At 43.7% G+C, this 13,104-nt stretch overlaps 1 protein-coding gene across 1 annotated transcript in view; it reads left to right on the top strand.

Moving 5' to 3' along the window:
* The window catches only part of ALOX5 (arachidonate 5-lipoxygenase), a 167,450-nt gene that overhangs the window by 26,569 nt on the left and 127,777 nt on the right, over nucleotides 1-13,104 (top strand). Inside the window, exon 2 of the mRNA XM_029609129.1 lies at nucleotides 8,895-9,093. Coding sequence (XP_029464989.1) covers nucleotides 8,895-9,093 — 199 coding nt within the window. The remainder of the gene's footprint in view (nucleotides 1-8,894; nucleotides 9,094-13,104) is intronic.

The following is a 13,104-nucleotide window of genomic DNA, read 5'->3' as shown; positions in this document are numbered from 1 at the left end:
CTCTACCTGGGTAACATCAAGCTAGGTTGAGAGAACATTGTACAAATCTCATCTTTGGGTGAGTTTCCTCACTCTGAAGGACATCAAATCATCACAAGAGTGCACTGTTCTATTAGTACGTCTCACTCTGAATGTCAAAGTGGCCCCTAACCCCTACACTAATACCTAAACCTCACTCGAGTAATTAGGTGGGCCTCATAGAGAGGTATAAATACCTAACTACTAGAAGGGCCTTATAGCTAGGCTTTCTCTCTCTCTCTCTCTCTTTCCTTCCTTTCCCCTCCCCCCCAGTGTTTATAGATAGGAATTACAGCAATTGTGGCATTTACCGCAGAGTGTGAAAAGTTATCGCACTCTGCGGTAATACTTATGCAAATTGCTAAGATAGTGCACTTTGCGATAAATAAGCTATTACCATAAAACACACCCCTCTTCCTATCGCATGCGATAATTTGATGAATTTAGGCCTAAGTTATCAATTGATACCTCTTCAAGTCCACTCCTTGCCAAATACCCCTCAGCCACTTTTTTCCATTAGGTAAATAATAAATCCTACTAATAGGTGGTCCGACTATATAGTCTGTGAGTTAAAAGTAACTGCAGACTTTACATCTCCTCGCACAGTCTGAAAGCCACTCTTACCCTATGGGGGAGATGTAACATCTGCTATCTTCTAGTTGGCTAGGTCCTTACTTAGACAGCTAGGTCCCTTTGAAAATGTATCCCTAAGCAAATAAACAAATTCCAAGAGAAAAATGCTAAAACGTCATTCATTTGTGGAAAAACTTGAAAATATAGCACTTTGCAGTTCGATTCTACCTTTCCTTTTTTAGCTCATTAAGACTAAATTTATCATTTTAGAGAAAATGTTTTGGAGGGTGATGCCATAGAAGTCTGTGGAGGTGACGGATGTGGTAAGAGGGTAATGCCATAGAAGTCCATGTGATCAGGTGGATGATGCTAATGAAATCAGAAGTCCATGGAGGTGACGGATGTGGTAAAAGGGTAATGCCGTAGAAGTCCATGGAAGTGACGGATGTGGTTAGAGGGTAATGGCGTAGAAGTACATGGAGGTGATGGATGTGGTGAGAGGGTAATGCTGTAGAAGTCCATGGAGGTGATGGATGTGGTTAGACGGTAATTCTGCAGAAGTCCGTAGAGGTGAAGGATGTGGTTAGGAGGGTAATGTCGTAGAAGTCCATGTGAGCAGGTGGATGATGCTAATGAAATCAGAAGTCCATGGAGGTGACGGATGTGGTAAAAGGGTAATGCCGTAGAAGTCCATGGAAGTGACGGATGTGGTTAGAGGGTAATGGCGTAGAAGTACATGGAGGTGATGGATGTGGTGAGAGGGTAATGCTATAGAAGTCCATGGAGGTGATGGATGTGGTTAGATGGTAATTCTGCAGAAGTCCGTAGAGGTGAAGGATGTGGTTAGGAGGGTAATGTCGTAGAAGTCCATGTGAGCAGGTGGATGATGCTAATGAAATCAGAAGTCCTTGGAGGTGAAGGATGTGGTTAGGAGGGTAATGTCGTAGAAGTCCATGCGATCAGGTGGATGATGCTAATGAAATCAGAAGTCCTTGGAGGTGAAGGATGTGGTTAGGAGGGTAATGTTGTAGAAGTCCATGCGATCAGGTGGATGATGCTAATGAAATCAGAAGTCCTTGGAGGTGAAGGATGTGGTTAGGAGGATAATGTCGTAGTTGTCCATGTGATCAGGTGGATGATGCTAATGAAATCAGAAGTCCGTGGAGGTTAAGGATGTGGTTAGGAGGGTAATGTCGTAGAAGTCCATGTGATCAGGTGGATGATGCTAATGAAATCAGAATTGCCACATGTTAACTACTGAACATCACAACAACCTTCTTTAGTGACTCAACAGGGTGAGAAGCAGGTGATTGTTCTCCTTTGGAACTCAGCAACAGTAGAGAAGAATGAGCTCTTTTCTGTTAGTAACTCAACAAGGCAAGATTATTACTTACTTATAGACAAGTTTCTTAATAGCAAAAAAAACCAAACAAACCCCTTTTTAAAAAAACAGTCATGTTCTTTTTAAATGCGTCTTTTTCTAATGGTTCTGTATTGGCTTTTGTTTCCGTGGTTCCTGAATGGTCACCGATCTACAGTATCTCTTGAGCTACTCTGTCTGAGTTTCATTGCCTTTTCCTGTGGTTAATTTTCCTTCACACATACTTCCTTCCCCTTTCATACTTATTCCTCAGCATGCACAAACTTCTTCACTGAATGGCTTCAGGCTGAGGTTGTTGAAGGGCAGATGTGTCTTGTGTTGTGGGTATTCTGTCTCCACTATGTGTTTCCTATGCACAGCTTAAACAGATAGCTTAACTTGGTCCTTACTCACAGACACAAGAGGTTGTTTCTTCAACTCCAAGAGTCTTACTGTACATAAACTGAAAATTACAGTGACCAGCGTAGTCTGGGCCACAGAAATAAGGCCAGGTAAAATGAAAATAATTATGCTGAGATAGCCAGATTAGCTGCTGAATCTCGCAGCTCTAGCCAACTGACCAGAGTTGAGAGAGAACCATGAGGAAAAACATCCAGAAACTCCTGCTTCAAGTCAGAGGTTAACCCTTTAGAGCCAACTACAATGAATATAGCAGAAGCTGTGAACATGCAGGCTGACACCAGTTGGCAATACAAGGGCAAACAGAAACTATGCAAAGTAAAGCATGAAGAACATTAGTAACAGAAACAGAAAAGCTGCTGTGGAAGCAGGACAATGTGAAAGCGGGACAACAGTCAAAAAACAGATAAGCACCTGTGGAGATAGGACAGTGGGGTGTGAAGGAGCACACATAAAAAGCCCTCAGAACTCCATAAAGAACCAGTCCCGGCTGACTGGTTCTGGTCCACCTTAAGACAGAGCATTATGGGTAGCAGGCTCCCAGAGCAAGATATAAGAGGGGAGCAGGAGGGAGGACTGGGAATTCTGGAAGACAGTAACTGAGTAGAGAGGGGAGGCAGCCCCTGGAAAGTAAGATTTGTTCAATGTGTTATCTTGGTGAATGCTGAAGATTTAAAGCACTGAGAAAAGCCTTGACTGCTCCTATATTGTGCCATATATGGGTTCTGATTCTTTCTATAACCCACTTTTTGGGTCATGGCCCTGGAAGGCAGAGTCACAGCAGGGCTCTGAGCCATCATCCACTTCACTCCCGAGGCCTTGGGGATCTGATGGGGAGGGAGGATATTCCTCCAATGCCCAAGCTGTGGGGGGTGACTCTCTCTTTCTCCCATTGGGAAGGGGGGGGGGGGGTCTTTCTCCAATGTATATAGGTGGGATGTGAGTGCCAAATAAATACTCTGGACTCTCAAGATGGACGTCTAAAAAACTTTACTGCAGGGATTCTTCAAAAGCAAGTTTGTTGAAATGTATGAATCAGTTCTTGAAACAGGAAATTATTACCTCAGTTCTCCAACTGTCTATCTGTGCAAGTGCCCCTCAGCAGGTGGAGCTTGAGAAATCAAAAAACTCACCCTCCAGGTCATGGAAAAGTAAGCCTTCCCAGATGGGCAGGCATAACCTAGTTATGAGCAAAGATCCCCTTCTGAAATGTTGGAGGTCATACAGGATATCAAACACTGCACAGATCCCAGCACTAATTCTTCTCCCCAGGGTGAATATTCTGGATGGGGGTCTCCAGATGTAACAAGACAGTCTTACTCACAGTTCTCCTTTTAGGTTGATAAATGGGATCTTTCAGATGAAAGGTCCAGGCAGCAGGGAGCCATCGGCTTTTCCAACTTTGCTCACTCTTAAGGCAGGAAAAGTGGCAGCAAAAATCTTCCTCCCCGATCCACAAGAAACAAAATCTTTACACAAATGTCCAAAACTGAACACTCCTGCAGCAGCAGGTCACCACCAGCTTGTGAGATGGAGCAGGCAGACTTTCCTAACCTGGTCACCCCAGACAAGGGACTTCCCCGTAATCCCTTCCTGGGCCCAGAACCAGGGCTCTCACAGGAAACTCCAAAAATAATCAAAAATGGAGGCAACCCAACCAAAGAAGTGGCATACTGGAAGGAGTTAAGTCTTCCACCTATCTTGGGGGGTCATTTATCAAAGTGCTATATGGCATTTTCGCTTGCGTTAAGGCGTTTTCGCATGAAAAAAACACCTTTAACGCATGCGAAAACACCATAACGCATAGTGCGGTGCAAATTAGAAAAGGGGGAGGAGTTTGGGGCGGGATTTGTAGCCAAGTGGGCTGGCAATTTATGAAGCCATATCGCACGGCTTTAGTGCGTAATCACGCTGCGATGTTTTTGCAAGTTTTTAACCTCCTGGAGATCCAGCCTAGCTATCAGGGCCCTTCTACAACCACTGGAGGACAGCGAGAGAGAGAGAGAGCCTAGCCATAATGCCCTCATACTAGGGAGGTATTTATACCTCGCTGACCACTCCAGCAGCCTCACTGGAGGTGCAAAATGGTACTCCCCTCCCTCCATTTCCTAAATCCTAGCTCAAGGTTGGGAACTAGGACCTTCTAGTGGAGATCCCAAAGGGTTGTCACATTTCCAAAAAAGGAAAAATTGTAGTAATACATTACCCCCCCCCCCCCGAAGACTATGAATTATGACTCCTAAGCTCTTCCTGCCTAAACCTGGGTATTTCAACGTAACTCACTCCAAATCCTAATCTTTTCATTTCCTCTGCCACTCTACCTCTTTTCTCCCTCTTTTCCCCTGCTCCTCATCCCTAGTCCACTTTCCTTCTTCCCCTTTCTCCAAACCCCATGCCTGATCCTCCTCCCTTCCTTGCCCCATCCCTGAGGTCTCCTCCCTGTACTGTACTATTGATTCTTGGGATCACTTTTCTTCACCAAATAAAAATGGAAAACAAAAAAAACAAATGAAATGAAAAAATATATTTTTTTTTTGTTTCAAATGAACCTGCTAAATGACTCGTCGGCCCCGGGAGTCTCGCAGCAGCGGGGAGCCGCAGTAGACACATTCCACCCACGTTGACCCCCCCGCCGGGCCTCCGACTCTGCCGCTCCTTCCCGGCCGGGACACGGCCGAGCTCCATCCGGGCCCTCTCGCATACCCCGGGCGTCCTAGGCGCGTGCGCGTCACCTGACCCCTTTTTAAAGGGCCCTCTATGGGAAGTGCCACGGCTCCTCCCTCATGGCCCCGGCCTATATACGGCAAAGCCTGCTCCTCCTCAGTCCTTGCCTTGGCTACTCGGCTCCTGCTTCTGTTCCTGGAAGTTCCGTTCCTGTGTTCCTGCAATCTGACCCACACCTGTACCCGGACTAGGAGATTCTCTGCTTGCCAAGACCTACGCCTGTACCCGAACCATGAGATTCGCCGCCTGCCACGACCCTGGCCGGTGCTCCGTCTTCGAGAGTCGCCTTGCCAGGTTCCACACCATACCCAGACTCCAAGCTCTCGCCCCCGTCCTTACGGTTCCTGAGACCCCCATGGAAGTCCAGCTGGCCCCAGTACCCAAGGGCTCAGCCTGAGGGGAACGAGGGCTGGCAGTGGTGAAGCTCCAGCGGGGTCTCAGTCTACTTACAGACTCGCCTGCCGACAGTGGGGACCCGTGGGGCTCCTCCCCACTGGTAGTGCCAACTCCCCCTCGGCCCAGAGATCCACGACCCGTAATATAATCCAACCAAGCCACTTCATCATTCAACCTTTACCTTTATTAATCTGATCTTCATCACCCTCCTATCCACCCCGTGCTAACTCCAAGGAATAAATGAACTGGTCAATAAATAATTAAGAGCCTTTCCAGACATAATCCCACATTCTTATTTCATCTTGCAAGCCTGATCAAATAGCCAGGACTTGTCCTTTTTCCTAGAAGACGGATAACCTGCTCACTATCAGAAGCTGATTTAATTATTTTGGAATCATTTCTATCTATATTTATATGCACCTGAACTCCTTTGACTTCTTCACATGCCCTCTATCAGAATACACTTATCTTTCTTCCTTTAAGGGTGTCCTTTGTTTATGATGAACCATGTGTTCCTTAGCAACTGTCAGTTTCCCCACAGGATCTAGTTAAAAATTTGGTTTATCTCCTTTTCAAATTTTATGTATTTAATTTATCAAATTCTAGAACACAGTCTTGGCCTCAGATAGGGTTACCTGAAATGGTGTACAACATAATTTCAAACATCATGTATGAGCATCTTTTTAAATGTTTGTGCGAGTAGCTGAGATCCATGCTGGTTAAGAAGGAGCTCGTCCCATTAGTGTAGGCCTGCCCCCTTTTCAAAATGATGCCCAGTTCTCAACGAATCTAAAGGCCTTCTCCTTGCACACAGTCCTGTGTGTTGAACTGAAGGCATTTCTGAGACGGCTACCCTGGAGGTTCTGGACTTCAAGCTCCTATCTAGAAGCCTAAATTTGGGTTCCAGAGCCTCCCTACTACATCTTCCTACCTCACGGGTACCCACTTGTACCATGACAGCCATGCCCAGCAATCTCTAAAACCATATCTAGGTGACACATGAGATCCACTACATGTCTACCAGGCAGGCAAATTTCTAAGCAGGGGTGTATATTCATCAGAAACAATGTCCCATTTTGTTTCATTTTTTAAATGAAAAAAAAACAAAAAACAAATGAAAATGTTAGCTTTCATTCAGTTGGTTTTAAAAACAGGTCACCCTGTTGCAAAAGAATCAGAATGAAACCACAAAACCTTCCTGGGCCTTCCCTCTATCTCAGTGGTTCCCAACCCTATCCTGGGGACCCCCCCAGCCAGTCGGGTTTTCAGGATATCCACAATGAATATGCATGAGAGAAAATTTGCATGTTATGGAGGCAGTGCATGCATATTCATTGTGGATATCCTGAAAACCAGACTGGCTGGGGGGGGGGTCCCCAGGACAGGGTTGGGAACCACTGTTCTATCGCCCACAGTGTCCTTGGATCTTCTTACCCCCAAATCTTCTTTCCTCATGGAGAAGGAGCCATCCTCCTGCCCTGCCAGAGTTACAGTTGTGAATGGCGCCAGTATCCACTTCCTCCATTCAAGAACCTGGCACTGGACTTCTAATCTAGAGCTATCATTGTGTATGATAATGTGGGATCACATTTCTTATTGTTAGGAGTCGTTTTCTGTTTTGGGGTTTTTTTTTCCCTTGGTTTTATTTGTTTCAGGAAATAGTGCATGCTTTTTGGAAACAGTGGACGTGTTTTGGAAATAGCACACACTGTTTCCAAATGGCACAAACTATTTGCCGAAGCAAAAAAAAAAAAAATCTGAATGTTGACAGTTTTTATCTAGTTTGAAAACAAAAGAAAACAAGGGTGTTTCATTGCATTTTTTTCATTTAATTTTCAAATAATTGCACATCCCTATTTAAAAAATGCAAAATGCACTGCAGACACATTAACCCAAAAATCTTACTTGCATCTTGGGGAGATGTAGTTAAGTGTTTGCATTATTGTCTGCATGAATGCACATGCTTTCCATCTATGGTAATGCGTGCCTCATTTGCATCTCACTGACATTACTCCTCAGGAGTGGAGGAGTAATCTAGTGGTTAAAGCAGCAGGCTGAGAACCAGGCTTCAAATTCTGCATATTTAACTGATATTCATTGTGACTCTAGGCAAATCACTTTACCCTCCATTGTCTTAGGTAGTTAATTAGATTGTATGGAGGATCTACCAATTCTACCTGAATTTTTATTCACCTTGAGCTCAGATTTGGAAAGGTGGAAGTGGTGGAGACCAAAACTGTGAAGGATTTCAAAGGGGCGTGGGATAAATACTGTGGATCCATAAAGTCTAGAGGATGTGAATGAAGAGAAGAGGCATGGGAGTGGCTCGCGGGAATGACAGCTACTATCTGGAGATAAATACCCTTATTCAATAAACATACACACGGTTAATGCGACTCCAACATTGCTCTATGCTTCAATGGCAAGAGGAAATGTGGAAAAAAGGATTTGCATTCACAAAAAAAGCGGGGGAGTAGCTTGCTTGTTGCGGCGGTTACTACCCCAAACCAAATAAGTCTGATACTTCACTTTCAATGCATATCCGGCATAGCTCTCTGCTTCAATGGCAGGGGGGAAGAGGAAAAGAGGAAAACAAGGTCTGAATTACATAGTCTGGGTAAACAAATAATTATGGGTGTAGCTTGCTTTTTATGGTGGTTACTACCCCGAATCAATTAAGCCTGATACTTCACTTGGAATACATATCCAGCGCAACTCACTGCTTCAACGGCAGGGGGGAATAAGAACATAAGAACATAAGAAATTGCCATGCTGGGTCAGACCAAGGGTCCATCAAGCCCAGCATCCTGTTTCCAACAGAGGCCAAAACCAGGCCACAAGAACCTGGCAATTACCCAAACACTAAGAAGATCCCATGCTACTGATTTATTTTCAGACATCTACTGATTTTTATTCAGACATCAACCATCAAGGACTGAATGACACAGGCTGGGTAAACAAATAAGCGTGGGAGTAGCTTGCTTATTGCGGCAGTTACTACCCCTAACCAATTAGGCTTGATACTTCACTTAGATGCAGCTCCAGCACTGCTCTCTTCATCAGCGGTGGGGGTGGAAGGTAACTAGAACCAAAAAGTTACTAATAAGGGCCGAGAGTAACAGATAAATATGAGGAAAACAAAAAAAGTGTGAAAGCTTGCTGGGCAGACTGGATGGGCCATTTGGTCTTCTTCTGCCGTCATTTCTATGTTTCTATAATTGAATTTTAAAAGTCCATGAATCTGCATGGTTAATGCAATTTTAGTACTGGTTATTACAGCTACTGATGTTCTGGTAAAGTATCTGTATCAAACGTTAAGAAAAGGGTTTCTGCTTCCATTGAAGTTACTGTATTAAAGACACTGATGGCTTCATAATCAGAAATTCTTTTATATGGTCCACAGATCGACTCTTATGATGTGACTGTTTCAGAGGACCTCGGGGAAATTTACCTGGTAAGAATTGAGAAACAGAAGTATTGGTACGAAGATGACTGGTACTGCAAATTCATCACTGTGAAAACACCCTGTGGAGATTACTTGGAATTTCCCTGCTACAGATGGATTACTACCAATAAGGAAATTGTACTCAGAGATGGAAGAGGTCGGTAGCTTTCATTATAGACTGTAAAATTTATGGGCCATGTAGAAGATTTATTGATTTCTATACCTTTGGGACTACAGCGTTTCTACAGTTACTATGGGCTTTGTATACTGATAGGAAATAGTTGGGTTACTGGATTCTAGGATTAAGCCAGCCTGTAGGACCATGATCTACCCACATCACTACACGTTCATGTCATTTGGAAAGCATGCTCCAGACTTCTTATATTGCAAAGCTCGTTCACATTGTTTGTTGGCCATCGCTCCTCCACAATCCGATAATGTCTTTCCAGTCCATTTTTAAGTTCATTCTGAGAACTCTTAACATTTATGTTGAGACTCCAGGCCTTGTGCTTCTAGGGTGGCCTCAGCTCTTCCTTGATTTTCCCTTGATAGTTTCTTTTTCCATATTCAAATCAGAAATGTAACAGTGCATCTCAAGCAGTCCCACTCACCATGCAGCAATGGTGTAGTTGAATCAGTTCTGTTCACTGCCTGGCCATGATACATGTGAGCAATTTTAGTCACTGCACAGCAGCTTGCGGTGCCTGCAGTTTCAATCAGTGACCAGCAGGATGTTTGAAGAAGGGGTTGTTTGAAGGGGGAGTCAGATGCAGGAGGAGTTTGAGGGTTGGATTATCAGGACAAGGATTGGTTGTGAAGAATGAGAAGAGGGAATGAAAGATCAACTGGAGGATGTAAAAGAGGAGCTAGTGGGTAAGAGAACATCAGATGGGGGATGTGAGAGAAAGATTGGAGGGGAGGAGAGTAGGCTGGGAGGGGGATGGGGATGAGAGTGAGAAAGGAATGGGGGATGGAGTGAGAGGAAGGGAATGACAGAGGATCAGCTGGGATTATAAGAAGGGCTTGGAGGTGAGAGATGATCAGATGTGGATGTGAAAAAGACTAAAGGGAGTGAGAGAGGGGGGTGGGCTAGGGAGGTGAGAGGAGCTGGGTTTTTTAAGAGGGGATCTCGTGGAGGCATGGAGGTTGAGAGAGAGGGCCCACTGGAGGCAACGAGGGAAGGAGAGGAGGTCTTCAGTAGGGGGGTAGAGATTGAAGAAGGGGGTGGAGGTTGAGAGAGAGGTTTTTCTAGAGAGGATGGAAGTTGAGAGAGGAGATCAGCTTGAGTGCAGGGAAGGTGAGAGTGAAGTAGTTGTTAAAGGGTACTGCATCCCTGCTAATTTGTTCTGGCCATCTTCTGAGGTCATGTGAGGTTACAGCATGCTAATTTTATCATGTGAACCAAAAGCATGCCGTTTATCAAGCTCCTACCATGGGAAAAATCCTGTACTTTTTAGCAAGTATGCACATGGGATAAAAATGTAATGACATTCAAATAATTTAAACAGCATGGTAATGATCTCATTAGTCATTACCATGCTATTTACTAAGACCCTGGGACCAGGAACTAAATTCTAAGGCCACTCTTAGCATGTGAAATTTAGCCTCTGATCCCAGGCTATCGTAATCTAGTGCAGGGGTGTCCAACTTTGGCCCTCAAAAGCCACAAACAGGCGGTTTTCAGGATATCCACAATGAATATGCATGAGATAGTTTTGTATGCACTGCCTCCAGTGTATACAAATCTGTCTGATCCATATTCATTGTGGATATCCTGTTTGTGGCTCTTGAGGATTGGAGTTGGCTACCCCTGGCCTAGTGCAGGGCTGGGGTCCATGCACTACAAGTTTACTAAAGGGTCAGGGGAGGTAATGATCTTGGCAAACAGCCCCCCCCCCACACACACACACACATACACCCAATCAGCACCTACCACTCCTTCATTCTGGCTTGTTTCCTCCTCATAAGTCTATACTCTGGTACAAGTCCCGCCCCCCCCTCCCCCCCAACTCTGCTTACCTTCTACCATAACCAGCAATGAGGTTCTGCTCCTGCCCAGCAGCACATCACACTTTGAACTATGCTGGAGTATGGGCTTGGAGGCGTGGGCTGAATGAAGGGGGATGAGTTAAATCAGACTATGAGCTTGGGGTATTGGAAGACTGGAATGGGGTTAGGACTATGCTAAGTTATGAACTTGTAGAGGGAGATCAGAATGAAGTTGTGGGGGGATCAGATGTAAAGGAGGATGGTCTTAGGGATTTTTACTTGGGAATGGAAGCAGGAGAGGGGAGAACAGTGTGTGTGTGTATGTGTATGTATGTGTATGTGTGTGTGTGTATGTGCAGCAGTAATCAGGGCTGAGTGGGTGACTCCCTCATGCTAACCTCAGGAGAGCCAGAATATACTGTGTGTACATAAGAACATAAGACTTGCTATATTGGGTCAGACCAAAAGTCCATCAAGCCCAGTATCCTGTCTCCAATAGTGGCCAATCCAGGTCACAGGTAACTGGTAGGATCACAAAGAATACAACAATTTCATGCTGCTTATCCAAAGAATTAGCAGTGTATTTCCACAACTCCACCTTAATAACAGAGAATATCATAATGCCTCTGTATCGCTCCATGGTATGATCTCATCTTGAGTATTCCGTGCAGTTCTGGTCACCATGTCTCAAGAAAGACATAGCAGAATTAGAAAAGGTACAGAGAAGGGCAACCAAAATGATAAAGGGGATAGAACGATTCCCCTATGAGGAAAGGCTCTTCAGGACTCTTCAGCTTGGAGAAAAGACTGCAGAGGGGAGAAATGATAGAGGTCTATAAAATAATGAATGGAATGGAAAGAGTAAACTTTAATCAGATGTTTACTCTTTCGAAAAATAGAAAGACCAGGGGACACACAATGAAGTTACTGGGTAATACATTTAAAACTAATAAGAGAAAATACTTTTTTACTCAGTGCATAATTAAGCTCTGGAATTTGTTGCCGGAGGAAGTGGTGAAAGTGTAGCTATGTTTAAAAACAATGTTTAAAAACAGTTTGGACAAGTTCCTCTTGTAATTTCTCATAATCCTCTTGTGATTTAACAACTTTGAATAATTTTGTGTCATTGCCAAATCTGATCATCTCACTTGTTCCTATTTCCAGGTCGTTTATAAATATGTTAAAAAGCAGTGGTCCCAGAACAGATCCCTGGGGCACTCCACTATTCATCTTTCTCCATTGGGAAAGTTTACCATTTAGCCCTACTCTCTGTGTTTTCTATCTTGTAACCAGTTCCCAATCCAAAACAGGTCACTGCCCCTTATCCCAGGACTTTTTCATTTCCTAAGAAGTCACTCATGAGGGATATATAAAGATCATGTGTGCTGATAAGTTATGCTCACTTTAATGCAGCCTTTTGAATGTGTATTATTTCTGGGGGTAGGATGTCTGTTGATAAATGCATGCTAAAATTGGACTCCCTCTCATTTTAGTACATAGTACCTGGACTCAGCAGTTAACAGTCCAATGAGCAAGCCCACACAAATGCCAGAAGATGACATGTCATATTAAGTTTTGAGGGTTGTTTTTGGTTTGTTTTTGTTTTATGGCCTGGCAATTTCCTACTGCCCTTTTATACTTTCATCTTGATTATAATCTGTTTAGATGGTTATGGCAAGTGTCAAAAAAGGCATCAGCTGAAGATAATACTAAAATCAGGAAAAGAATTAATCACTCATAATTCAAGATTGTGAAAAACACAATTCACGTCTTGTCTTACAGAAATCTTTTATTTTTTATGAATTTATCAATGTTTTCATCTGCCTTATTTAAGCATATTGCCTTTATAACATTTAACAATCTTTTTGTAAAATATTCTTGTGCATTCATGTACTTTGATCTCACTTTTACATCATGCTATCATGGGATCCTACAGAGACAAATGTAATTATATTACATTGTGTGTTTTTCATGTGGCCCAGGGCCTAAATTTGGTAATATGCCACTAATGTTTCCATTTTTATCTAAGTTCAGATTTTGGCACTTTACCTCTGTTTTTTGGTTATATGTGATTTTGCTGTTAACAAAAGGAGTATGGCATAGTTCTTAGCTGCTTCTTTAAATAAATGGACATCCAGGGGGAGCCTGCCTTGATTACTATAAACTTATGCTCAGGGTG

Source organism: Rhinatrema bivittatum, chromosome 7 (genome assembly GCF_901001135.1).
Source record: "Rhinatrema bivittatum chromosome 7, aRhiBiv1.1, whole genome shotgun sequence".
In the NCBI taxonomy this organism is placed as follows: Eukaryota; Metazoa; Chordata; class Amphibia; order Gymnophiona; family Rhinatrematidae; genus Rhinatrema; species Rhinatrema bivittatum.
This window is presented reverse-complemented; position numbering and strand designations above follow the sequence as displayed.